The 25,394-nt window shown below is 38.6% G+C and overlaps 3 protein-coding genes across 6 annotated transcripts; 1 reads left to right on the plus strand and 2 right to left on the minus strand.

The window, feature by feature from the left end:
* The first annotated feature begins 14 nt into the window (after nt 1-14).
* On the plus strand, nt 15-5,779 carry cep72 (centrosomal protein 72). Of its 3 annotated transcripts, none has more exons than XM_067509830.1 (14): nt 15-153; nt 369-496; nt 972-1,164; nt 1,243-1,351; nt 1,663-1,811; nt 1,918-1,967; nt 2,055-2,097; nt 2,374-2,568; nt 2,677-2,858; nt 2,993-3,086; nt 3,183-3,361; nt 3,454-3,580; nt 3,652-3,763; nt 3,863-5,779. In XM_067509830.1, the coding sequence occupies exons 1-14, from the start codon at nt 78-80 to the stop codon at nt 3,921-3,923; spliced, it is 1,698 nt and encodes a 565-aa protein (XP_067365931.1). In that variant the 5' UTR covers nt 15-77; the 3' UTR covers nt 3,924-5,779. The 3 variants fall into 3 exon arrangements, with proteins under 3 accessions (XP_067365931.1, XP_067365932.1, XP_067365934.1); XM_067509831.1 differs by having other exon boundaries at nt 1,666-1,811; XM_067509833.1 differs by having other exon boundaries at nt 59-188.
* Nucleotides 4,689-17,200, minus strand: LOC137130112 (tubulin polymerization-promoting protein). 2 transcript variants are annotated; one of them, XM_067509843.1, is made up of 5 exons: nt 16,708-17,200; nt 11,404-11,484; nt 10,255-10,590; nt 6,803-6,956; nt 4,689-6,710 (listed from the first exon to the last, which is right to left on the minus strand). In XM_067509843.1, the coding sequence occupies exons 2-5, from the start codon at nt 11,415-11,417 to the stop codon at nt 6,501-6,503; spliced, it is 714 nt and encodes a 237-aa protein (XP_067365944.1). In that variant the 5' UTR covers nt 11,418-11,484; nt 16,708-17,200; the 3' UTR covers nt 4,689-6,500. The 2 variants fall into 2 exon arrangements, with proteins under 2 accessions (XP_067365944.1, XP_067365943.1); XM_067509842.1 differs by lacking the exon at nt 16,708-17,200 and adding an exon at nt 12,122-13,078.
* A 2,079-nt stretch (nt 17,201-19,279) lies between these two features.
* zdhhc11 (zinc finger DHHC-type containing 11) lies at nt 19,280-25,390 on the minus strand. The gene is made up of 11 exons (XM_067509841.1): nt 24,797-25,390; nt 22,698-22,916; nt 22,098-22,276; nt 21,895-21,996; nt 21,667-21,791; nt 21,341-21,496; nt 21,126-21,244; nt 21,000-21,049; nt 20,486-20,549; nt 20,312-20,390; nt 19,280-19,998 (listed from the first exon to the last, which is right to left on the minus strand). The coding sequence occupies exons 2-11, from the start codon at nt 22,914-22,916 to the stop codon at nt 19,874-19,876; spliced, it is 1,218 nt and encodes a 405-aa protein (XP_067365942.1). The 5' UTR covers nt 24,797-25,390; the 3' UTR covers nt 19,280-19,873.
* Nucleotides 25,391-25,394: the final 4 nt, after the last annotated feature.

The raw sequence follows: 25,394 nt of genomic DNA on the forward strand, positions 1-25,394 counted from the left end.
GGTGGCAGTAATGCGCTACGAAAAGAGGAAATCTCCTTTTATCGACAGTACTTGAACGCAGCAAAGTTTCCAAAAGGATGGCGGACGACTGTTTGTTAACAATAACAGAGAAGTGGATACTGGACAGATTACAAATTAAACATCCGTTTCTCGGTAATATTGTTTCCTACAAACCTAAATAGCAATGGGTACGAGCAAATTTTAAGTTGTGATAAATAACTTTTGTTCTATAATTCAATGTAGCTAAATCTCTGCATCGATAGCTAACGTATCCAGTAGCAATAACTGTCACCTGCTGCAAACAAAAGCATCAGAAGTAAATAATGTCACACAATCTCATTTACACACACATTATGCTTTTTAACCAGGTGATGTCCGCTCACTGTGTCTCCCAGGGACGTATAAACAGAAGATCAGCCATCTAGGAAACTCTCTGATTAACTTTGTCCGTCTAAAATCCCTGGACCTCTCCTGCAATGCACTGGTTTCTGTTGAGGTAACGTTATGTTTGAGGTATAAATAATAGATTTTATTAACAGTAAATGTTGCATTTGTTCAGTGGAAATCAACTTATTCTTAAACGTAAGTACATAACCTATCTCATATTTCTTAAAATTATGGCCATAAAAGTTAAAGTTCTGCGTTTCTTTGCCCTTAAGTGGATTTTTAAAGTTGCACACTGACCGGCTCTTCTATTTAAGGCAAACAAACCCCCACCAACAGCAAGGATGTAATGCTGAAGAGAAGGAGAGGCAAAAAGAATTGACTGTATAGGGCACTCTCAAAATGTCACTGCCAGCAACATTTGGAATTCTCAGGAATTTGAAATAATTGTCATTTTTTCACACACTTATCCCAACAAGTTATTTTGAGACTTTTTAGTGGGTTTCATTGAAAAAAGCAAACTGGCACAACTACATTTTATGAAAATTGTGGCCTCACCCTTGTTTACCCTTTATTGGTCATTATAGGGTGTGCAACACTTGAAACTCCTGGAGAGGCTAATCCTGTACTATAACTGTATACCTTCTGTTGAGGAGGTGAAAGTGCTGTTTGAGCTGCCAGCTTTGAGTGAGCTGGACCTCAGACTCAACCCTCTGGCCAAAAGTTACCCAAACTATCGCTTATATCTGGTGCATTCCCTACCCAACCTACGGAAGCTTGGTAAGATATAACTGTGTCACTCAGTTTTTTCTTTTCTCCACTATGTTTTTGCTATTCATTCCGTTTGTTGTTTTCCAGATAGTTGTTCAGTCAGCGACACTGAGCGCAAAGCTGCTTTAATGCAGTTTTCCTCTGATCATCTACCTCAGCATAAGAGCTCCTCTTTGAATCAGGTGGAACACCAAAGGTACACTGAATATTAAATGCTTAAAATCTATTTAAAGTCCTTTGTAAATTCTGTAAAGGACCTTTGGCAACGTTTACTAAAATTTCCACCACAATGCACATCCCTTCATAAATGCCCTGTACTCACATTCATAAATGCATAAATGAAACTTATTAAATTATTTGGCAGAATTGCTCTCTAATTTTGACAAAAGCTGCTATGTGGATCATTGAAGATCTGTAAATGGCAAAAGTGTTTGAACCTTGATGTGGCAAATCTAATTATGTTGCTCTCTATTTGAGTTGTATCTTTGCTGTCTCGCTTGTTTCCAGAAGCAGTCATCAGAGACTGGCTTTAGTTAACCGCTTAACGAAGAGCCTTTCTCTCCTGACGGACACAGATAACGTGTTGAACTTTGTTGCAATGAATCATGGGGACCAAAACAAAAAGGTTTCTGACTCTGTTCACAAGGAGACCGAAGGTAAGATGGCCAACTCCAAAAGCTCCTTCTTAGATCACAACCAAACTATCTAACTTCATGTTGTGTTTTTAAACAAATATTGATTTCAGTCCATGTTTTGCAATAGAGCCCAAAGAGGAAGAATTTATAGAACAAAGAAGTTCTACTCCAAAACAGGTGTTAATTCATTTACTTTAGGTCAAACTACTTTCCAGTTGTACATGTACTTTATTATATAAACTGTACCACCTTTTTCATTTTTAGGAAGGTGCTCAATCCATTCTAAGGTATCCATCCACAAAGAATGGTAAGTTTACAAGGTTTTTTTTGCAATTTCTTGCACAAATCATGTGTTTGTAATAATGTTTTATTGTTTTGGGTTATTTTTTTAAAGTTGTAATCGAAATCCATAATTTGGTTTTGTTAGTAGTCAATCAGAGCTACTTTAAAGCAGGATTAAAGGTGTAAAGGCACCACTAGGTGGAAGCAAAATCTGTTTCTTAATTATTTTAATCATGATCACCATGTGTCAAATCAAAGTTCAATTAATATCTGTTTCATTTGGTAATTTGTCATTTCTCAGATAAGGCAGAGTCCAAAGTCCCACACATCAAAGAACCATTGCATAAAAAAAGCTCATTAAAAGAGACTGAACGACCGAAGGTCTCTTTTGGCCCCTATGTTGAGAAGTACAGACCTTTGCCTGGAAAACAAAAGCAAAAGGACTTTCCTAAACAAACAAAACATTTAGCCAAGGGACATTTTACCCCCAATCCTGGTAAGAGCTGACAGCTGCACTGAGTAAGATCCTTTATCAGAAGTTACGTGCTCACAAATACAAAATTCCACGTTCTTTGTATGTTGTGTGTTTTCAACGTTTGTCCAGATCAAAGCCACGACTGTAGTTCTACATTTATTAATATCCGACCTCCCAGTCCACGTCGTCCTGGGTTAAATCTGTCTGACCCTTCCAACCCCATCTTACATCCTCCAAGACTGACGTATTCTAGTTTCAACAAGACACAAGGAGGCTCCAGCCTGCCGCAGCAAGCAGAAAAGAAAAAAAGGGTGCAAATAATATATTAATATACTGTTCTCATTATTTCTAACTCACTGATATGTAAATGAACCTGCATGGAGAAATCATATCTTAGGTTTCTTTACTCCCATCAGTTTACAGTATCTTTGAAATTATTTTCTAGGGAAGTTACAGGAAGCCCCTGGAGGTGCTTCTCAACCTAGTGGACAAACACTGGACTGGAGAAAGATCACTGCATCATAACAACAACTTCCTGTGTGAGTTAGAGTTTGGTTTGGGGAATGTGTGGTATGTGGTTAAGGACCTAAGCCTGATAATGACAGTCTTTCTCATCGTTTCTTTTTTGGCTCCAGCTCAGGCTGTCCAGATCCTCTCTATGATGGAAAGTGATATTTCCAGCCGGGAGGCAGAGGTCAGGACCTTGAGACAGGAAGTTAATGTGCTGGGTTTCCAAGCGGTTGCACGAGAGGAAGAACACAAAAGTGAAATCCGTACCCTCTCTGCTCAGCTGGAGGAGGCTTGCAGTGCAGTTGTGGGTAGATTAAGCACTAGAAACCCATATGTAACCTTTGAGACCTTAGTTTTGACGATGGCACTATGTTTGTTGTGCTTCCTTCAACACAGGGTAAACTAAATGAGCAGCTGAGGATTGTGTTGGAGGAGAATGTTGGTCTGCAGAAGCAGCTTATCAAGTTAGAACGACAGTATCTCAAGTCTATGATGAAAAATTCGCCTATAACTCAGATCAAAGGTGGGTGTAAATGCCACAGGTTGTGCTGTTTTGCTTATAAACTTTCTTACTTTGTTCTCTCACATCCTTAGAGGCTCAAACTGAAGTGGAGGAGCTGAGGAAAGAAATTGAGGGACTGAGGGAGAAAGTACAGGAGGCTGAGAATGTTAAGGAGCTGTCAAATATGCTGCAAGAAAGCCAAAAGTAAGAAGCTGCCTTCATCTGAGTCGATACTCATATGTGAATAATTCTTGATTTGTTGGATGTTTATGTGAACTGAATGCATCTGTGTATGTACTCCAGATCCCTGGTGGCTACCAATGAGTGTCTGCTGGCTGAATTCAGGGGAAGTGGGGAACATTAAAAAGAAGAATTTAATTGAGGAGTTGCACACAGGGATGAAAATGTCCAAGCCAGATTATGTTGAGTGTCACATTATCAATGCAGTCACTTGATGCTGTCAAACAGTTAAAGACTGTTTTGAATCCATTTTTACTTTTGTTTTTATATCAATGTACATTTAATTTATTTATTTGTTGCTAGCCTCTTTGATAAATTGTTTGTTATTCCAAAATATTTATAGGCTGTTTGCTTGGTGTTAACACTGATGGGGAAAATCAATTTATTCATGCACAGTTGTGTATAAATGTGCGACAATGCTGTAACATTAACAAGTGATTTTAGGTGAAGAAAATATATTTCCTGGATCTGTGGCTAGAGTGTCTCTCCCTTTCTCTCTCATGCCCCCCCCCCCCCCCCCTTATTTTTTTTTTAGGTCAGTTGCGGGTCCATCTGCTTTGCACACTGCAGTGGAATGATTGCATCTAGATTCCAGCTACACTGTGACTTTATTTATACCTTTGCCTTACAGCTAGAGAGCTACACACACTCACACTTGCACTTTCCTCTCACCAACACTAATGCAGGACCTGAAAAAGCATGTTAGGATATGGCTTCATCATAAACTGAATGTTGCTTTTATATTGATGTCAATGTTACACATAAGATGGTTTCTGCTACTTGTGGGGAGTTTCAGTGTTTGTTAAAAAGCTTTTAAGAATATTTGCATGCGTGTTTTGAGTGAGACAGGTCGCCAGTCTATTACAGGATAAAGGAATATGAAACAATATATTTTGAATGACACCCTATAACCTACTGTACATAGGTTCTGGGGTATGTTTTTTTATTTTCAATAATCCACTACAAATCATGATCACGCATTAAGAGATCTAAAGATCAAAAACACACTGCATGCATTGGGCACAATAGTACATTAAAGGTTATTTAAAAAAAAAAAGGACAACATTGTTGCTCCACATTAAAGGTGCACAGTATTTGGCATTAAGCACAGAAAAAAAGAGATCATACCCAAGCTACCGCAGTAGACAAAAACTAACACACAGATAGCTGCTAGTTTTGCACTTGATGCATGATTCTTTGTTAGCTGAGGCTAAAGGTAGTGTGTGACAAGTGTAGCACAAACACTGTCACCATGTTGGAAAAATATTCTACAAAAGTATATTTCTTGTTTGTAATTTTCCTTTTATCTCATACAGTAAAGCCCTGATTTAGTACTCAGTTGAAGTTGCGCCTTGGATGACAGCACCATCCATTAAAGGTACTTTAAATCTTTATCAACAGACAAATATAATAGTATTACAGAATAGCTGACTTTGTACAAGTTGATACGTATTGATTTCAAGCAATACAAGATTTTATCATTATCGCATAATTTCATCACTCAGTATTGTTTAGCAGTAAAATAGTTTATCCAGTAGACTGTTTCACAGCAGTTCAGATATGACAAACTCCTTCTGTCTTCTAAATGCTTCTGAATCAAATGCAATATACATAACATGCACAAAGTACAGCAATACAGGGGAAAAATAAACATATTAAGCCAGTGTCATAAATTAAGCAATGTGGCAGTAACATTTGAAAATATACACAATCTTACCACAAACGCATTATAACATTAATAGATCTGGTGAGAAAATAATATTACGATGGTAAAAATACAATCTTGTTCAACTGAAAGCATCTGCTGTGGTTAAAGCTTCAGTTTAGTTCACCAATTAAATATTTAAACTGCATGTTAGGAAAACAGTTTGTGTGTAGGTAGATACAAAAGGGTCTGACAGAATAAGAGAAAATGGGAGAATCCTATTTAACTTTTTGCATGGTAGCACTTTTGTTTAAGCTTTACATATATACAAACACGAGGCTATGGCAGCCAAAAAATTCAATGTATTTTTCTTGGTTTGAGCAGAAAGCACATTATTGAAATGACAGTGTGAGCTTATAAAATTGAGAAATGAACACCAGAGTTTATAAAGACTGACAAATGAAGATGGCAATCATATAACACTGATGATGGAATTAATTAAGTTTTTAAAACAAACTGATCATATCTATGTCACAAATGCATGCCATTTAAATTTAAAACTTTGCAAAACAAAAACATTTATTTCTTCAGCTAAATATGGGAATAGAAACATTTTCATTTTTTAAAAAAGTACAATATTGTTAATTCATCAAACTGTTGTTTTTCTTGGCATCTTTTTTATTGTGCTCAATAAATATTCTAAGGCCCTACCAAAACAACAAAGCTTCAGTATTCATAGAATAACAATTTCTCTTGTTTTTTCTCTTCAGTGTTTGGCAGTAACTTGCTATCAGACAGGAATGTACCAGCTGGTGATGACTTTGTAAAAATAGATGTAAACAGTTTTCCAGTTCTCACACTTCACAAAGAGAGGAACTCAAAAACATCTCTTTATCTCTCTCGCTCTCGCTCACACACAAACAAAAACACATACACACACAATAGACAGGTGGGAATACACATGAAATTCTATTATTTTGTGCTTTCTTTGAGTATTCTTTTCAATAGAAAATTATCCTGGTAGTTGATCAAATGTTTGTTTCCCCATCATCGCCTTCACATGGGTTTGGCTACAGTGGGTTTGTTCACTTTCTTCTCATATGACCCTTGATGTTTGTATCCCGAGACATATCCGGAAGTATCAACTAGGTCTACTCGTCCTGCCTTACCCTTACCGCGACCGGTCTCGTCAAAACGCTCCTTGTGTGAACCCGTAAACTTGGCAGTGTCTGTAAGACGGCTCACGGTGGGGGAAGCCACTGCTCTCTGTAAAGAAATTGCAACACATTTATTCTATGATTGCTAGTTGTATGAATGTGATTTGCAATTAAGTTAGTGATAGCCCCAAAAAATCTTACTGTAACTCCTGCAATGATAGGTGCCTTCCCCTCGATCAGCTTAAAGACCTCAGCTTCAGCCTCTTCTCCAGTCTTGTCTTTGTATTTTTTTCTGGCTAGCTCTCCAAGGGCAACCTTAAACTCATCATATGTGATGGTGCGACAGGATTTCTTCCTGAAATGTAGGTGGAAAAGAGGCTTATATATGGAATTACACTTGTCACAGTATATAGCATAAAACCCAAAAAGATCTGTGTAACTGAGTTGGAGGGACAAAGAAGATTTGCCCTATCAAGCATTTTTTCTACAGCTTCTTAATTGAGTTTGAAAGATTAAAATAAGAGCAAACAGTAATGTACAGTGTGATCCCTCCAACATGGCAGATGTGCGACACGGCATGGAGATGGTATTCTACTGACATAAACAAGGAGGAAACGTTTGCTGTTTATATTTCGTCTCCCAGCGTCTCAGTACTTATCTGTCATTAGAGCAATTCCTTTACACAGGCAGCTAAAGCGGGATATGTGACTGTCTCGTCATATCGCCTATCAAAACATGTTCAACTCCATAGTTTACCTGCAGTACTCAGGACCTGACCCAGAACCGCTATGTGTTTTTTTTTCAGCTGAACATTTAGATATGCTGAATGAAAATAAGTATCTACTAGACAGTTGGGAACCTCGTTTATAAGACAACACTATACCACAGATCATTATCATCAATCATCTGTGAGTGCTCCAGTTGTTTAACTGGCCATCTGCCTGTTTCACTTCCATGTTAAAAGTCCATAGTAACACAAACACAAACAGCCATTGCTGTGGGGATAAATCATCTAAACAACAGTCTATAAAGCCTACCATCTCCCCGGGCAACCTGCTGTCATAGCAACATGCTAGAGTAAACAGGGATGTTTGGGCTTATTAATTTGACTCATCCAGTGACTAGATTTGTTTGGGCAATCCATCAGCATTGAACCTGTGAGAGCTCCATTTCTCTTTGTCTGTTCCAACTGTCTATTGTCAGAGGGGAAACTGGACTTCCAGCAAATTTTCTGTCCAAAGAAGATAACTATGTCCTTGGCAGATATGAAAATGGTTCAGCTGCATTAATCAGTCCCTCTAGGATTTCATGGACCTTTTGTGGTTGCTGTCGCCTAAAATGCCTAATTTCACAACAGCTTTAAAAAAAAAAAAAAAAAGATGCATGTTGCAATGTTTTTATGATGTTCTGAATTGCAAGTTGCATGGAATTCTTCAGGAGGGATTGGTTGAATTAATTGTTGCAATCGCAACAATTGGAAGGCAAGCAGAACTTGATCTTGGTTAAGGATATATTCTTTTTACAAAGTTTGACTGTTTCAGTATATGATCCATATGGATCTGACACAGTAGATGGGTGAATTCATCTGGTGTAAAAACGCCCCTGTACTGCCTACGATCATGTTCAGTGAAGAAGTACAAACCCTGCAAAATGACGCCACCATAAGACTATGCTAGTAATTATTTAGCTCACACCAGATTTCTACCCCCCCATCCATAGTATACAGCAGTGTTCTGGCTCTAAGTAGGCAGACAACACAGCAGAGCCTACATGTGGTGCAGCAGACTTCCATGACCACAATAAATAAGGAGTCATTCAACCAAACTGTGATTAGCCAGTGCTTATTAAGATGTTTCATTTTTTATGTGCAAGTAAAGGAGCTTTGACACTGATTAAAAGGAAAGTGGAGATCTGCATCTCTGGCACTGCAGCCCTTCCCAGCTTAGTTAGGCCTTGAGGGAGAAACAGCATAAAAATGAACGTTGTTTTTTTTGTTGTTGTTGTGTAGCTGCCTCTGAAGTGTAAACACAATGCACATTTTTTCAGATTTTACTGTACTATCCTACTCAATAAACTGTATTGGACAGATCCACACACCCAACAGGCATCCAAGTGTATGCACAACACTTCAAAATCATCAATAAAGACGTGAAAAGATAGAGAACATTATTCTTTTTTACTTACTTACTATTCTTTTTTTTAAACTTTCTAAATACTATTCACCAATAGAATGGGATGTAAACAAGCTGAAATCCCACAGTCGACGTTAAGTTCCTTCACTAGTCTTGCCAAGAAATATTTTCACAACAGCAAACCCATTGCCATGGCTACAGCTAAGGTGCCAATGCAGGGGACTCAAAGTCCAGAAAAACAAGGAAACTACTAACAACATTTATTAGGTTTAATAAAATTTTCTAACAAGGTTTTTGGATGTTTACGCTATATGATTCTGCTGGACTTTGAGGGCACTTTCTTGGCCAAGCTGCTTATTATCTTTCAGCTGACATTGTTTAGCAAGTATACCTCAGCTCATTTTTATGTTTTACTCTGCATACTCCATTGCAGATTGTTATATCCTGTAATTTAACATATATTTGTGGTTAAAATAGCTATTTAAGTTGAAAATATGCATATGTACTTTTTTGAATCTTTTGTACACAAAATGACTGTGATTGAACTGTGGATACACACAAGCAGAAGATGGAAAATCTACTAAATCAGTGTGAGATTCCCAAGCAGACCTTTTTCATGGCCTCTTCTCTTCTGCAGAAAGACATGATGATGAGTGGCTTCCAGCCATACCTCTCTATTCTGGTGCTGTCTAGCAGAATAATCTTTATTCACATTATTCAGCCAGATAAAAAGACTTCAAAGCTACTTTTTGTATGAATGACGATCCCCAAAACAATCATGCACATACCAACATTGTAAAATCCCTCTATATTCTTATTATACCAGCTTTATTCCATGCACCCTATGAAATAACTGCACAAACCTACTGTATGTGGGTAATACGTCAACAATGTGGTGTGGATAAAATTGACAGTCATGTCTGTCAGTGAGTTATCAACCCAACGAGTTGCAAACTTTATGTGCACAGTTGTACATATAAAAAAATCTTTCTGCTATGGTGAAATAATATTGAGGTCACAGCTTATTATAGACTCTACTTGACTTAAATCAGGCAGTAAAGGATGAATCTGTGCAGCCTGGGGTCATACAGAATGAGCCACCCTGACCTTTTATTCTGGCAGCTATTTTTGATGGACAGCTTCTCCCAAGCCAACTTAATATAACAAAGAATCACAAACCGCATTTGTATGTGGTTGTTTAATAAAGTGAGTCATTGTCTTAATTTTACTGAATTCAATCAAACACTAAGAATAACATCTAACCTCTTATAATGTATCATTCAATGTTTCTTCTGCATGTTCAGCCACAACAATGAGATTGTGCTCGTTTTGTTTTTTTTATTTGTGCCATTGATTAAAAATAACACAATGTAGTCAAAGAACACAAACCTGTGGAGGCATCTCCGTAACAAGATGTTAGATGGCTCATAAATTGGCAAAATTAATGAAGGACTACTAAAAGATACTTGTAGACAATGAAAGGCTTAAAAGGAACTCTAATACACCTAGCGTCTTTCTTACTTGACTTTGCTGAAGACAATGTCCACATCAGTGAGGGTGATATTCTTGCCGTCAATCACACCGCAGTCCTTGCAGAGCTTGGACCAGTTCTTGCCGTGCATCTCCTTGCCAGTAGCGCGTGTGTCACCATGGATGGCAAAGCGCCGAAAAGACTCTTCCAGAGCAGTCACCTCCACTGGTGTGGATGACCCCACGCCTCCTTCACTGGTCCCATTGGACTCAGATGAAAGCCTTTTGGACGTTCGGTCTTTAGATTGTTCATTGTGCGGCCGTAAAGGGGCTGAGCTGATATTAGGATGCTTGGCTGTCTGGACTTTAAAGTCATTTATGTTGTCTCTGAGAGGGAAAAACATCATATTACATTGTTATCTGACTATGATGGAGTGGAGGTAATATCATGAAAAAAACAAGTACATGTAAGCAATCACATCACTGTTGCATGAAGATTATTACTTAAAACTACATCAGATTATTCCAGTAATGATTTCTATTGAAAGTCAATGGAAAAAAAAAAACAATTCAAAGCAAGAAGACGTTTAATAGTCTATACACCAGGGAGGAAGAGGATTTGTGGCAGAAATACATCCTCCCTCAAACTGTACAGCAAGACTTGTGGCAGAAAAGCTCTTCTCAATAAAGTAAACAGTAAATCAGAGCTTAAGGTCAAGACACAGCCTTCTAATTTGTCTCTGGCTATTACTCTTTCAGCGAGGTACTTCTGTGTTACAGGGAAGATTAGACTGAGCTCAAGTTACCTGTAAATGAGCGGATGTGCTATGTGTTCTGGCACAGAGGTGAAGTAAATAAACAGATCTCAGTGGAATTCATTGGTGTACAAATCAAGAATTAGGAGAGCAGATTTTGGACAAACACACAAAATGTAAAATGAAGGCTTATACTTTACACTGATCAGCTACAACACAGAGTCAATCAGGTGGTACTTATGTCGTGGTGGACAGGGTCAGCAGAGCCAGCCTGCGGCTACGCAGCCCCATCGCAGCAAGCTGTGAAGCACTGTGTGTTCTGACACCTGTTGATCGTGGCCAGCAATACATTTCTCCTATGCTGACCCCTGTCCACTGAAATCCACCAAGTGGTATTAATGTTGTTGGTGATTGGTGTTTAAAGTAGATGACTTCCATAACTTACTTTTGGTCTGCCATGCTTGTGCAGGAGTTTGGTTCCCTTTGTGCAGTGCTTGGATTATATGACTTTTCTTTTCTCTTTGTGCTGTTGAAAAGATGAGAATGCAGGTGAATAATGCGAGAGGATTTGTCTGTACACACGTGAGTGCAGAGAAAAGAATAAAGTTACAGCAGTTAACACAACACTATAAAAAAGGAAAATATTCCATTTCACTTTTGTCAGGTTCCAATGCAAACAAAATTAATTATGACATAATCTCTATCCAGTCTGACACAGATACATTTAAGGAAAACCTTCTGAATAGAGTGAGTAAAGACCATGACTTCAAAAGAAACCCAATCCTCTCATTTATTATTAAAACCATATAACTTCGAGATAGCTTTGGTATAGTTACTGTTTGTTGTGACACATCTTTTAGACTGGATTTCTACCTCACTCTTTAACTGTAGATGATTTCATTCATCCTGAGTACAAAAGATTCCTCTCCAAGCACATCATCATCCTGATTTGCATTTCTGTGTCCAGAGCACAGGTATGTAACCATCTCAACTCAGCGTCACTCTTAAACCAGAGCTAAATTTCTTACTATAGTCCATATTTTTTTCATAAGAAGCAGTAAAATGTAATGTGACATACAAAGCAGCAAGAAAATCCCTCCAGCTATTTCTATTAAGGCAATAATAGGCACTATTTTTGAAGCAATTGATGGTTCTTTCCTCACCTTTCAGCTGTTCCCATACTCAGCTCAGCATCAATAAAAGATGAGTCCTGCCATGGCAAAGTACTCTCTGACAAAGTCGCTAAAATAATTTGTCTCTTTAAACAGATCTAAACAAGAGGCAAATCAGGAGTGAGATGCTGCGTCTGTGGACTAGAATGTCTGCTCCAGTTTGCAAAGTTTCAAGTGAGTCCAATAAAGCTCTTTCACTCACCCCTAGTGGCACCACGTAAAGGAAAGAGGTTTGTTTCCAAGACCCTGCAGCTAACAACCACAAATGTGACCTTGCAATGTATAGTCAACACTCAAATGGGTACAAAAGTTCCAAGGTTGACACTGCATAAAGCCATTACAATCAGGATGTCAACTTTCTGTTAAAAAAAAAGAAAAAAAAAGAGGAGATTATTAATCTTTATGAATAATGGCATTCAGAGCTACAGACACTGGGAACCCATTGTCTAATGCAAGTGGGTTCTCTGTCTAATCCATGGCCATTTCTTCACACATGGTGACATCGCAGAGTACCACTATTGATGGCAGGGGTTTCTATAGTCATATGTCATCGAGGACTCAGGCCAAGACAATCAAGATGAAGTTACTGAGGCTGCCAATACTGTAAATTGTTATTTCTCATCTATAACTGTCATCAATAAAGTATATTCACAAATGAAGTAGTTTTGTTCATGCTAGAAAATCTAAACCCATCTAGTAATTAAACAATTATACAGAATTATGAGTAACAGTTTTACAAGTAAAATACACTTTACAAGACAATTTTCAGCCCAAACATTAAATCACATACACAGCGAGACCAGTTTGCCAATTAATCACAAGCTTCAGTTAAATTATATATAACACGAATACAAAGAAATTGTATTCAGAATTTCTTAATCAAAATGTAACTGATTTGCTTTTTAATACAGGCCTACTTCTAAAAATAGGACACAATTTAATATAATTAATACAATCACAACCATGTCTTTAGATTTTACACCTAGTTTTTTTATTTAGTACGTGATTGGTAAATGAAGAAATTATATTATAACACAGGAAGAAAATGTAAAATCAACTTTGTGTTATCATGCTAACTAGTTTCCTGTGATGCCTAAACCGTGTTTCCATTGTTACTGACTTTACTTTCAGTGGGTATCCACATCCTTTCAGTAGAGTAACTACCCACTGTGGGTTTTTGCTTTGTGCTTTAATGGCAGCAGTAAAATCTGTGAGAAACAAAGGAATGTTTTCGCTCTACTCCTCCAGTTTATAGTCAGTATTTTCAAGTGTCTCAGTCCTCAGCACAACAGGCCTCCTCAAACCACATTGTGTTCAACACATAAGAAAGGTCATTAATACTGCCCCGTGTGCAGTGGTCTGAAAGACCACATACTGAAACACATACTGAGATAAAAGGAAATGTAGTGCTCTGACAGACCTTTTTTTATTTTACTAGGCATTACAGCCTTAGCCTACATACTGTACTGGGGTGGCTGAAACATTGTAAGTTTTAATGATTCTATGTATGATTTAATTGTAATGATATTATACAATCATCATTTTACACAGTACCGTCCAGTTCTTATTTCTGCCCCACGTTACCACATATGAATGAGGAGCCATTTGGTTAAGGGCAGATCTCTAGAGACAAGTATGTGACTGGATGACAGCATGCTTACATACACTTGCCTTCTGGCAATACATTGCACAGATGAGTGCTTTAACAATAAATTGACCCATTTTGAACTCCATCTATTTGTAGAAACAATACGCTGCCACGGCTGGAACATTCTATTCATTCTCAAGGGAGGGATCAGCCAGTAGACAACATGCAGGGTGAAACACAGAAAAAACTAAATTTGTGTTTGTTTGGCAGATGATGTTCAACTCACAAAATTATGTATGTGTGTGTGTGTGTGTGTGCTTGTCTAAGTGCAATAGAGAGAGGAGAGTGTTTGTCAGGCGCTTCCTCCCCCATGGAGCCATTGTGGTGAGTGGGCATGCAGAGATCCCATCTGCTTTCTATCTAGATCAGATCATCATCTCCAAGCAGCTGCTCTGGAATGTGACAGTCATGTCAGTCAATCATGAAGGTAAAACAGAGATCATCATTACCACAGAGAAATCTACTGTACAGCTAGTATATATAGCTTCAAAGGCTACATATGTCTATAAAAGATACAAGCATAACTGATCAGATTTAAGCCACAAAATGTTCTCAATAGAGAAAGCTGTCAGCATACAAATATTGTCAACATTACCATAAAGAGAAGCAAATGATCCTACTAACAAGTCTGTATCAAAAGCCTAATGGAGATTTTTCTTCTCCAAGCCTAACTAGTAACCACTAAAAATCACATCAGTGAGCCACAATATTGCAATTTTATTGCAATATTTACAATACTGCAACAATATATTAACATTTCCTTGCCAAGAACAAGTGCACATATTTTAAGTGGTTCTCACTTATACTGCTCAAATGAGGCTTTTGGTGATTTAAAACCAAGACATTTCCAGTTTAGTTTCCAGTAATGTGTATTACTCTGTGTCAGAACACACTCACTAAAAAACGCCACCTTTACTTATAAGAAACTTTCAATCTAACTACAACCTTTAATCTTTACTTCTCTTTTAAGATTTACATCTTTTGTGAAAATGAATGGCTTTGTTCTACAGACAGTGTGATAAAAGTCAAAAAGCACTGGGATGGACAAACACGTTTGTGTCCTTAATAACAATAACAAAGCCTTATACTCCAATATGCTCTTAACATTGAACTACAATCTTTTATTCCCTCCTTTTGCCACCACCCTCCACCCTCAGCCTCTCCCCAAAGACACAAAGACAGAGAGGACATGACATCAGTAAGCTGCAGTTTGGGTCTGAGATCACCAGCACGCTGTCTCTGTCAGTCCTCACCTCCCAAAACCCTTTAACTACCCTCTGAGTCAAAGATCTTGGCAAGTGCTGTGCTGTAAAAAAAAAAACAAGATGTTTGAAACAAGCTTCAGCAGTTATTGTTGGCATCAGAAGCAAGCCAAAAAGCAGTATAAGGCAGTGTAAAGAAGGCCCGGGGGTCCTTATGCAGCCCCACATTTGTGAAGAATATATGATGCCAGAGACAGAAGAAATGTCCCTGACATGAGTCAGATGGAGAAATCCCTGTTAAGCCAACAGCAAATTACCTTGAGTACAGTCCAGTTAAAGATTTTTAAGAAGCCAGACTGTGTCTCAATTAGTTGATCATAAGAGCTACATGTAAAAGTGCTTGTAATGCCATAAAATGTCATCTGTCTTTTTAACAACTACTTTTTATGCAGCAGGAACAAATTCTAAATAGTGAAAGCAACAATAGCTTTTCCATCATGCTAAGGTCAAAATAAGATTCTCCCTTTGTGTCTACTGAACAAACTTGTTGGACTCCAGTGCTTGTTTTCTGCCTCCCCTTCATGTTGTAAACCTGAGTTGAATTTGAGTCAGCATGATGAAAAAAGGGATAATTTACACTCTGAGGTTAATTGTTTGTGACAGAGCCCAAAGGCTCTTGGAGCCATGCAATGAGACTTTTGAACAGTGAAATCTGGGACAAACTCTTTGACTGTGTCTTCTTCTCATGCACATCTAATTCAACCTATGGGGACAACACAGCTATAAAGCCATTCAAAGAGAACAAATAAACATATTACCTTCCTTGTGGTAGAAGTGCTGGCCTGAATGGCACTGGCCACAAAATAATACATTGTTTACCTTTGCTACAGGCAGTACAACGGAATCTAATACTATTTCACATAATTTGTTAACACTTTGCTGATTACTTCGTCCTTATTTATATGTCTGTCAAGAAACAGAACGTGATGTTCTCCATTTGAGCACAGGCATCATTAATCTATTTTCTATTCTTAACAGTGCAAGTCGCACAACATCAGGAGGCTAACAAATGAGCGCAAAACTCTTTATTTTATATTATGCATAATTATGTAACTACCTCTAAGTAACCCAGCAGCTTGGCACAAAGGCTGCAGCCACAGGCCAAACGCATTGTCAATCATTCTTTCTAACCAATAAAGGTGCTTATTGGAGAACACAGCCTGGCTGTTACTGAGTCCGCGTTTAAATCATAAACAGAAGAGAAAAGCTTATGTTTGTGTCACGGTCCATTGCTGCAGCTGCTGATTGCATCACTGTGTCTCAGCGTGATTCTTGAGCAAAAACCTGTTATATAAACTTGCAAATGCCAGATTCACACAGAGTCCACGTGATCAGTTTGTTATTGTGAGCCCCATTCTATCAGTGCCTATGCAGCACAGACAGGTAGGCTGAAACGCCTTAGGCTCACACTCACATGTGGGCACAGCATGTTACACGCCCTTACAGCCTAAAAGGCATCGTACTCTGCAAGTTCGGTGTAAAGGAAGCATGCAGAGACGTGAAATAAATAAATAAATACATTTTAAAAAGCACCTCCGGTAATAAGCTTAATTTGTGTAGGCTTGCATACAGCTATACTGTTCTTCTTTATGCATAATATGAAAACATGTAAATGAGCCAAATCAAAGTCCCTCTAATAAACTATGCCAAAAAACTGTTTTAATCACCTTGTGACGCAATCCTCCACTCGCTTGTCAGTTTCACAAAACCATAACGTTGCAGAGCCTTGAAGTCTCTTTCCTCCCCGCTGCCTGCGCTCAAGTCTGCCCGATGGCTCGGTCCTTTCGAGATGCTGAAGAGAAACCAGCCCGCTGATTGGCTGCCGCCGTGTGCGACGAGCTGTTTTCCTCCTGCCTGGTTGTGGTGGGCTGTGATGGTGCAACAGTGCTCAGTGGAGCGCTGATATAAAAAAAAAAATACAGTGCTATTTCGGCCCGTCTTCTGGTACTTTGAGAGGCGAGGATGGACTGTGTAAACAAAAGCTGTGCATGGTTTTATGGAGGATGTACTACTTTCTTAATTAACAGCCTGTGTAAAGTCTTTGTGTATGTAGGAAGGAGATGTAAGAGATAATTGCTTCCATACACACTAGGGAGAAAATTAATTAATATTGATAAATATCACGATACACGACGAATTCCCAAACAAAGACCGATTTTATTATTACCTATATTCTCAAAAAGCGAAGAGAATCTTCACAGCTGATCCTGTGAACACGAGCTCTTCTGATGTCCACTACACTAATGTGTTGTACAACCACTACAAGCCTAATGTCTGGAAAAGGATGAACATTATGTAACTCTAAAGGCGTACTGATGGTTCAAATGGTATGAAAGTAAGTATGTAAGTAAAGTAAGTATGAAAGTACCAGGCTCTCAGAGGCTGGGACTAGTGGTAAAAACACGCATGCATGTTTGCAAATGAAAGAGCTCAGAATAGTGATAGAGTTCATCATGATGAAAGCAGCCTGGACAGTGTAATCGTCTGATGACGTAATAGTCTCTCCAAAGCTGCTTCACCCGCGCCACTGTGTGGTTGAAAAGGAAATAAACGATTGTACGTATTTACCTTGCTATCAAACGAAGCTAAAGCTGTTTAGCATTTGCCATAATGGCTGGTAGAGTGGCCGCCTACCCGCTCTTCCCGACCACATGTCCAAGTGTCCCTTGACAAAACACTGAACCCCCCCAACCCTAGCTGCGCAGCTCTGGTCCCCAGCCCGGTACAAATTGGGTAGGTAGTAACAACTGTGCCAAATCAACATGCGGACAAATGATTCGCGGTGGCGACGCTGAACTCACAGAATAAGCTGAAAGGACAAAACAATTCCAGCATTTGACATAAAGCCTCACAATGTATATACATCTTAGATGTTAGACAATGTCTATTGGTCTGAAAATAAGGACCTTGATGCCCATCAAACCTCACCCAGTCCTTGTCAACCGAAAGAGTTCTCGTCCACCAGAACAAAGCATTGATTCTTGATGTTTTGGCATAAACTAGCAGATTGGCACATGACAGACATTCATTTATGAAACAAACTTTCAAGGGACAAAAGGACAAAATAGGTAATTTGTTCAGTGGAAAACTGTTTAAACCAATTCATGGTCAACGATCAAGTTAAACATAAGTGACCAGTTTTTAAAGCCATCTAGTGGTACAAATATGAGACAGCAATACAAGAAGGCGAAATACAGAAATACAGACATGGCTTGAATTTGCTGCACCAATCGTTTTATAAGTTGTTGGAAAAAATATAGGCATACATTTTTATTTTATTTTTTTTAAATATGACATCAGACCAACGTTAATCAAAAATCCCAGGAAATCCTTTATGGAAACATACATAAAGGCCTATTTCAATTACTCTAACATAGAGAACGTATTGTTCTTCACAGAAAGCTGACTTAAATCGTACAAATGTCACAGATAGCAAGCACCTGCTGTGGTCTGCAGGGGACTGTGAAAGGAAAAATAAAATACTTTGCCAACAAAGAGTTAGACGTGTTACAGAATCAAGTAAAAACTTTCAGTAACAGTTTGGCTGTGTCTGCTATGGCACTAATACTCAGGTCACAGTTCAGGGCCTCTAAAACATGCATAAGACATAAGAGCTTCCAGAGCTTAACCATATTTCATGTAGTAGTTCATGAGTGGAGACAACAGGCTGAAACACTAACACACAAAGAAGAAATGTATGCTGTCCATAATATAAACATGATGTGTTGGTAAAGTGACTGCATTCCCAACTATGGCAGACACACACTGAACAGTTCTTGAAAGACAATTTATTTGCATGAACAATCTCCACCTCATCTGTATTTCTGTCAGGTCAGTCCTTCACAGACCTGGTTGTGTATACTTCAGATCTTTTGAATCTTACCCTGCTTCTCAACAACGCTTGCGAACTTTCCCTTGAAACTGTTCCTATATAGAGTTCATATGTGTTCCTGCAGATTTCGTAGCTATTCACACTGGCCTGCTAAATGTGTCTACAACTGTCATCTGAATAATCTTTTGCCGTTTCTTCGAAATATATAATTGTATATTTAGCAGTCAGGATTTCCAAATCATGTAATGTACCTAAAGATGTATTTGAACTCTACACCTAAACGTTGTCATGCATTGATCTTTGTAGTGGGTGGTGATGGTTTATGTACATTTTTAGAAGACAGACAGAAAAACTCGGATTATGTGGAAGATTTTGGCACTGTGTGGTGTTCAAGACGACGACAAAAATTGAGCATATATGGTGCATTTATATACAACGTTTGCTAAACTGACACTAAAAATTGCCAGCTTAATGCAATATAAAGTTAATAAAACAGCAACAGTTTCACCCCATTGCAAATTACTATCCAGATATATTGTATACATACATTAAACACATATTGTTCTCAACAAGATGTAAATGTTACTGTCAAGTAGAGAGCTCATATTATAAATAATAAACTTCATCTTTTACTTTTTCAGGAAGATGCTATAATTCTTCTATAGTATATATCCATATGACTCAAGCTAATCTGGAAGTTTGTGTAGACTTTAGCTCTCTATGAAAGTCACTGAGATACAACAATCATGTAAATCATTATACAGTTGTCATAAAATAACAGTATCCCCAGTTAGTCAGAGCAAATGCAAAATGCCCACTGGAAGAAAATATCTGTCCCATAAAGCCTCCATTATTTCATTTGAACTGTGGTAGATATTAATGATGCCTTCCATCCATGTCAACATGGTCCTGTGGCTCAGTTTCTTGATGTATATTTTCCTTAGAAATACTTCTTGAAAGCAGCATACAGTCATGTGCCATCACGCAGACATCGGTTGCTGCTAAGTATCACCTGGGGTCATAACTGAGCTTCCCAGAGTGCCCGGCACCCTGGGAACACCAGACTTCACACTAGTGCTCTGAGTTGCTTCTGCAGCATCACGCTTCCAGCTCACCGACATTTCCCCTTTCAGACACAGGAAACAAACAGATTGCATATAAGTATTATTTACATACTGCATGGGCTAATGCTCTTTTACACACCCTACTCTTTACACTCTTTATAATAAACTCAGATTTGACGATAGCAGAACTGTGCCCATTTTTTTATTTGCAGTTCATTTATACTACTGATAGAAAAACACTTTAATGTACACTGAAATGCAGTTCAACAATCCTGTATTATAAATGTGTAAGACGGAAATTGTAATATTGGCTGACACTGTAAAACTGGTTTTAATTCGACTGATTGAGGAATTAGTGATAAGTAAAGTACTTACTTGCTGTGTTCTCTTCGGGAGTTCCTGTCCCATAGTAAAAGCTATTCTCCTTTTCTGCTGATTTCCGAAAGTTTTCCAACTAGCACAAAACGTTATCGCATTTTATTGCAGTATTAACCATTTAGCAAATGGAAAGTCATTCAAAAGAAATTTACTTTAAGTTTAGACATTTACCTCTGCACATATGGACTCTGACAGTCGGCTGCTTAGCGGGCCTTTTTCATCAAAGTCGCAGTTACTGCAGAAAATCAATGTATCATTAATACTCCTACTCTACATTGTGATATAATGGTTGCTTTAACAGTAGCATTCAACATATGGAGATTAATACAGATCTACAGATCTTCCACACTGCTACTGTCACTTCTTTCAACCATGGTTCCTTACTCCAGAATTCATCCTGTTCTATCCGTGCATCTCATGAAATGTAAACACTTTTCTGATAGGACTTTGCTTTGCTGTTTTCTCCTTGATTTAGATTTTTGCTTGCCTTGTACCTCAATTGTAATTCGCTTTGGCCTGCTTTGGCCTGCTTTGGTCTGCGTCTGCTAAATGACTACACCTAATGTAAACGTAAATCCATCACAGTTCCTGTTCAGCAGATGCTACTCATACATACAATAATCTCTTTCTTCATATCAGATTTCAGTGTGTGGTCCTTGTTCGTAAAACAAGGAATGAGTTTTACCTTGAACTCTGTGATAAAGCTGGCTCACAGTCAATTGAGCTTTCTTGATTCTGAAAAAAAGGAGCATTTAGACCCATGATGGGATGAACAAGTCATTTACAATGAGAGGCATATCATAGGTCTCACCTTTGGGGCCTTGTTATGGGCTCTGGGATCATCAGGATTTCCTACTTCTGTGTCCCGGTTTCTAGCTTCTTTTTGGCGCTGCATTTTTACATAATCATATGTGCTTATGCCTTTGTAAACTACATAGGAAGAAGAACAAACACCAGAGGAAAACTATTTAAAATAAAAAGACATATAGCCCTATCAAAACTGTTGATTTAAAGATCGTGACTCACACAGGTAAAAGTGAAAACCCAGCAGATGACAGAGCAGCAGCAGGCAGGTGATGCTGAGCATGGCTGTTATGAAAGCTACTGTAAGGAGACCAGCTGAACTTGTCTTTATAGGAGCTAATGGCAAAAACACCAGCCATGTTCCATTTCGCAGCATACCTAGAAGAACAAGGAACAACAAGTCTTTAACCTGCACCTTGAACTCCTCTGTCACACCTACAGCACACCTCGCCACAGTCTTACAAATCATGGAAATAACATAATTGTTCTAAAAAACTTTTGTGTGGCTTCTCTTCCGTAAGACAAAACTAAACATTTTAGTGACTCACTGTTGAACTGTGGGTCTGTTCGTAAGCTGCTCGGATCCAGGTAATGCTGTACAAAGATGAACAAGATGACAACAGCAAGCAGGAACACACCCAGTGTGGCAGAGCATAGTGCCACAAAGAAGTACCTGAAGGCCACACAGAAAACCTAATGTCAATGTATATGGCATGCTGCATTTCAAGTCAGCTGAATAGAGTCCAATACAGAAATCATCCAAAAGGTCTTCTTACCAGTAGTTTCTGCCACCCACACAGGTGTTCAGCCATTTGCAATGGTGATCAAAATCTTTCACACACTTATTGCAAACACCACAGTGTTTGACTTTGGGGCCACTACACAAACATGAATAAAAATTAATCCCACTGAACACAGCTTTTTCACTGCAAACTGAAGTGAATCCAAATGCTCAAAGATTAGTGTGTTGAATACATACACATTGATATCACACAGGTAACAGTGCAGGTCATGGATGACATGTGGCTGCTTTGTGCGGTCAAAAAGTGGCATTGGACTGGAGTAGTTCTTTTTGGCTCTGACACTGGCATCTGCAGGATCTATAGTAACGGCAGCAATATGGGTAAAGAAGTGCACAATAAATGCTAAACCCATGAGCTGGGAACAACAGGAGTCAAGGAAAAAACAATACTGCTAGAAAAGATACTGAAATAGTTGTTAGAAGTGCAATACGTAACAATAAATAATACATGAACATGAAACCCACACAAGTGGCTCTTTTGTATGAGAAATAAGTGGGGCCTGAATAAATCAACTGTTTTTGTATGGCCGAGTGAAGCTTAAGTTAAATCAACCAGTGTGGTGACATCATGCAGCATTCAGCATGTAAATACGTCTTATGGGCTTAATGGAGGCCTCAGAAACAGAGGCAGAGTAAGGTCTACTGTGACTGGAGCTCATACAGACAGTCCACACAACAAATTCCTTGTCTGGTGGCTGACAACCCAAACAAAAGCATAGTAGACTTAACATTCAGATACAATGGCAGCAAGATTTCAGCGGAGTGGGTTTAGGATACAGCATAGACCACATGCTTCCAAGGCAGAGGCAGAAGAGGGATATAGATGCCAAAGCTGACTATGGCGATGTAGCTGTACACCATCCAGCCGACCACTTGGAAGACTTGAGGGGGCCACGACCATCCGTTCATCCTGGGAGTCTTGGAGGGGACCAGTTCATTTTTGCTGCTGCCATGCAAGGGAGAAGTGCGTCTCACCCTTTTACTGAAGCAGTTCATCTAGAGAGTACACAGGTAGAACAGCCACAGTCATTTAAGAAAAATCTTCCTCCAGGCATCTTCAAACATCTATCCACACATTACTACACACAATTGTAGCTGCAGCCAAACATATGGCCCCATTTGCTGGGGAAATGAGTTAGGAAAATGAGCTGAGGATAATGATAGCGTAGTTCAACCTCTATGGAGCAAAAGTACACCTAGACTACTTTACATTAGTTTAGCTTGGTGTGGCTGACAAGGTCAACTACTCCAACTGTTCTAGTTGATCAAATTTTCAATATAAAAAAAAAAGAAACAGAAACATCTATCATGAATACTGTCTCCAAAATCACCAAATCAAGTTGAATTAATACCTTTATAAACTGAATACTGGTTGTGAGGCCACTTATTGCCAAGCTTTTGTATTGGATTGCATTATTGTTAGATGGGTGTACACAATTAATTGGCAGCTAAGACCAAGACTATAGTTATAAGTTATCCAACTTAAAAAATAAGAGACACTTCTGCAAATAAAGACAAAAGGAGGGTGTTGCCACATAGCTTACAGAAAAGAGCTGACCCAAATTAGAAGAGTTACATAAAGTGTAACATCCCTTTCTTTGCAAAAACAACTAAAGTCTTATCTTGAGGAACCCTCCTGTTGTGTCTTCATAACACTGTGTGCCAATAAATAACAATACAATGATGACAATCAAGTGATCAGGAGAGGTGTCTTGCTAAGACTGTGGCCCATTTAGAGAATAGCAATTTATACTTTATCAGAGAGGAGAGACAGGCTGTTATTAATATGACCACAAGGACATAAAGCCATGCAATATCCCAGATTGATGGCATCAAATCATGCTGGGAGAAAGGAAGACCTGTGTTCAAAGAACGTGCGGAGAAACTCATCCGAGCATTCATAGGTCTGTTTATTCTGTCTGCTTTCTATAGAGAGCTAGTTTATGGCACATACCTGGCTGGGCATGTTTAAATGCTGCCAATTCATGTAGGGGATCAATTTCTGCAGCGGGGGTTAAGACACAGTCAGCACTAAACTTTACAACCTTCATGGACAAAAGGGACAAAAGAGTGAGGTGCATGTTTGGTGCAACAGGGAATTTCTAACATAAGCATCATAGGCCTAAAATACATCACACATATTTGAAAAAATATACATATCAAAAGCAATGTGTGTAAGCACGCATTACCCATGTGATAGTAAACAGACTGAAACATAGTGGGAAGCATTTTATTTTACAAATGATGATGGGTAAGTTTCAGTGTAATTTCCTGATATATTAAATCGGTGATGTATTATAAGAAATTATATTTTTACCTCTATTTATAACTTTAAGGGGTGGGGTTAAAATAGATCTCCTATTGACCGTAAGTGTTAGCACATTACTGTATGTTTCCTCAAAAAAAAACCCAAACAGTGTTTATTTAACTAAACGCGTTGCAAACACTGTTTACACCAGCGGGGCCCAAAAAAACTAAATGCTCAAAATTAAAGAGCAATGAGTTTTACAAGTTATTAATTAGAAATCAAGTTAAAACTGTTAAATTATCCAGCGCATCTGGTGGTAAATATGTATTATGACACTGGCTGTGAAAAGCAGATGTATTGATCACGAACACAAAAGATAGTAACATGAACTGAACACAACATCGATGATAACAAACTACTTCATCGCAAAATATTCAAGTAATAAACTTTGGTAACGTGTACCTACCAGCTAATGTTAAGTTAGTCTGCTTCAGTAACTCTCCCAGCATTTTGCGTTAATACTAAATACGGCCCACGTCGCTGTTCTACGTTTTGAAGTTGTATGGCTTAAAATAAACAACAGAACGCATCTGGTGTACGATGTTGTAATCCGTGAGGAATTACTTACTTTTCCGGTGAAAGACAGCGACCATACAATGAAACGCTCCTGTGACGCGTTCCGTTTGCCGGCCGGAGGGGCAGGTGTTTAAAAAGGTCTAATTCGCATGATAAACAAAAACAAACAGAAAACAAAAAAACAAAAAACAAAAACAAACCCGCCAGGAGAAAGCAAAATGAATATAAAGAAGTTCAATGTCCTTCGATTTGTGTCACCTAAAGACCCGAGTCAGAAGTTGAAGAGTCGCACTCAGCAGGTCGGAGCAGCACTATGGAAACTGTGCCGTTGCGCATGTGTAGTACAGCTCTCCTCCTGTGGCTTTTCACTGACTGATCAGTATACATGCCGCTTGCCTATCAAACTCAACCTTTGCATTTCTTTTCACACGTCAAAACACTGGAGAATTTGCAGTATGCGCCTCACAAATAGGGAACTAAGAACAGAGACACGCTTCTGCTTTCATAGACTCTCTTCTATGGGTCATTTTCCTATTCAATTTCTTGTTACATTCTTACTCAATTTAAATTTCAGCCGCATGCAGGCTACTTCATTTTCACTTCCCTCTGAAGTCATGACATATAGAGACATCCAATGATACCAATCATTG

The sequence above is a fragment of the Channa argus genome, chromosome 7 (assembly GCF_033026475.1).
Source record: "Channa argus isolate prfri chromosome 7, Channa argus male v1.0, whole genome shotgun sequence".
Taxonomy (NCBI): domain Eukaryota; kingdom Metazoa; phylum Chordata; class Actinopteri; order Anabantiformes; family Channidae; genus Channa; species Channa argus.

Coding starts and splice junctions, on each gene's coding strand:
- cep72 (XM_067509830.1), top strand. CDS start 78: ATGGCGGACGACTGTTTGTTAACAATAACAGAGAAGTGGATACTGGAC. Junction 1,165..1,242: donor ACCCAACCTACGGAAGCTTG/GTAAGATATAAC, acceptor GTTGTTTTCCAG/ATAGTTGTTCAGTCAGCGAC. Junction 1,352..1,662: donor AATCAGGTGGAACACCAAAG/GTACACTGAATA, acceptor GCTTGTTTCCAG/AAGCAGTCATCAGAGACTGG.
- LOC137130112 (XM_067509842.1), bottom strand. Junction 10,591..11,403: donor ACAAGCATGGCAGACCAAAA/GTAAGTTATGGA, acceptor TTTCCCTCTCAG/AGACAACATAAATGACTTTA. Junction 6,957..10,254: donor ATTGTCTTCAGCAAAGTCAA/GTAAGAAAGACG, acceptor CCTACATTTCAG/GAAGAAATCCTGTCGCACCA.
- zdhhc11 (XM_067509841.1), bottom strand. CDS start 22,916: ATGAACTGCTTCAGTAAAAGGGTGAGACGCACTTCTCCCTTGCATGGC. Junction 21,997..22,097: donor TACCTGTGTGATATCAATGT/GTATGTATTCAA, acceptor ATGTTTGTGTAG/TGGCCCCAAAGTCAAACACT. Junction 21,245..21,340: donor GGGTTTTCACTTTTACCTGT/GTGAGTCACGAT, acceptor CTTCCTATGTAG/TTTACAAAGGCATAAGCACA.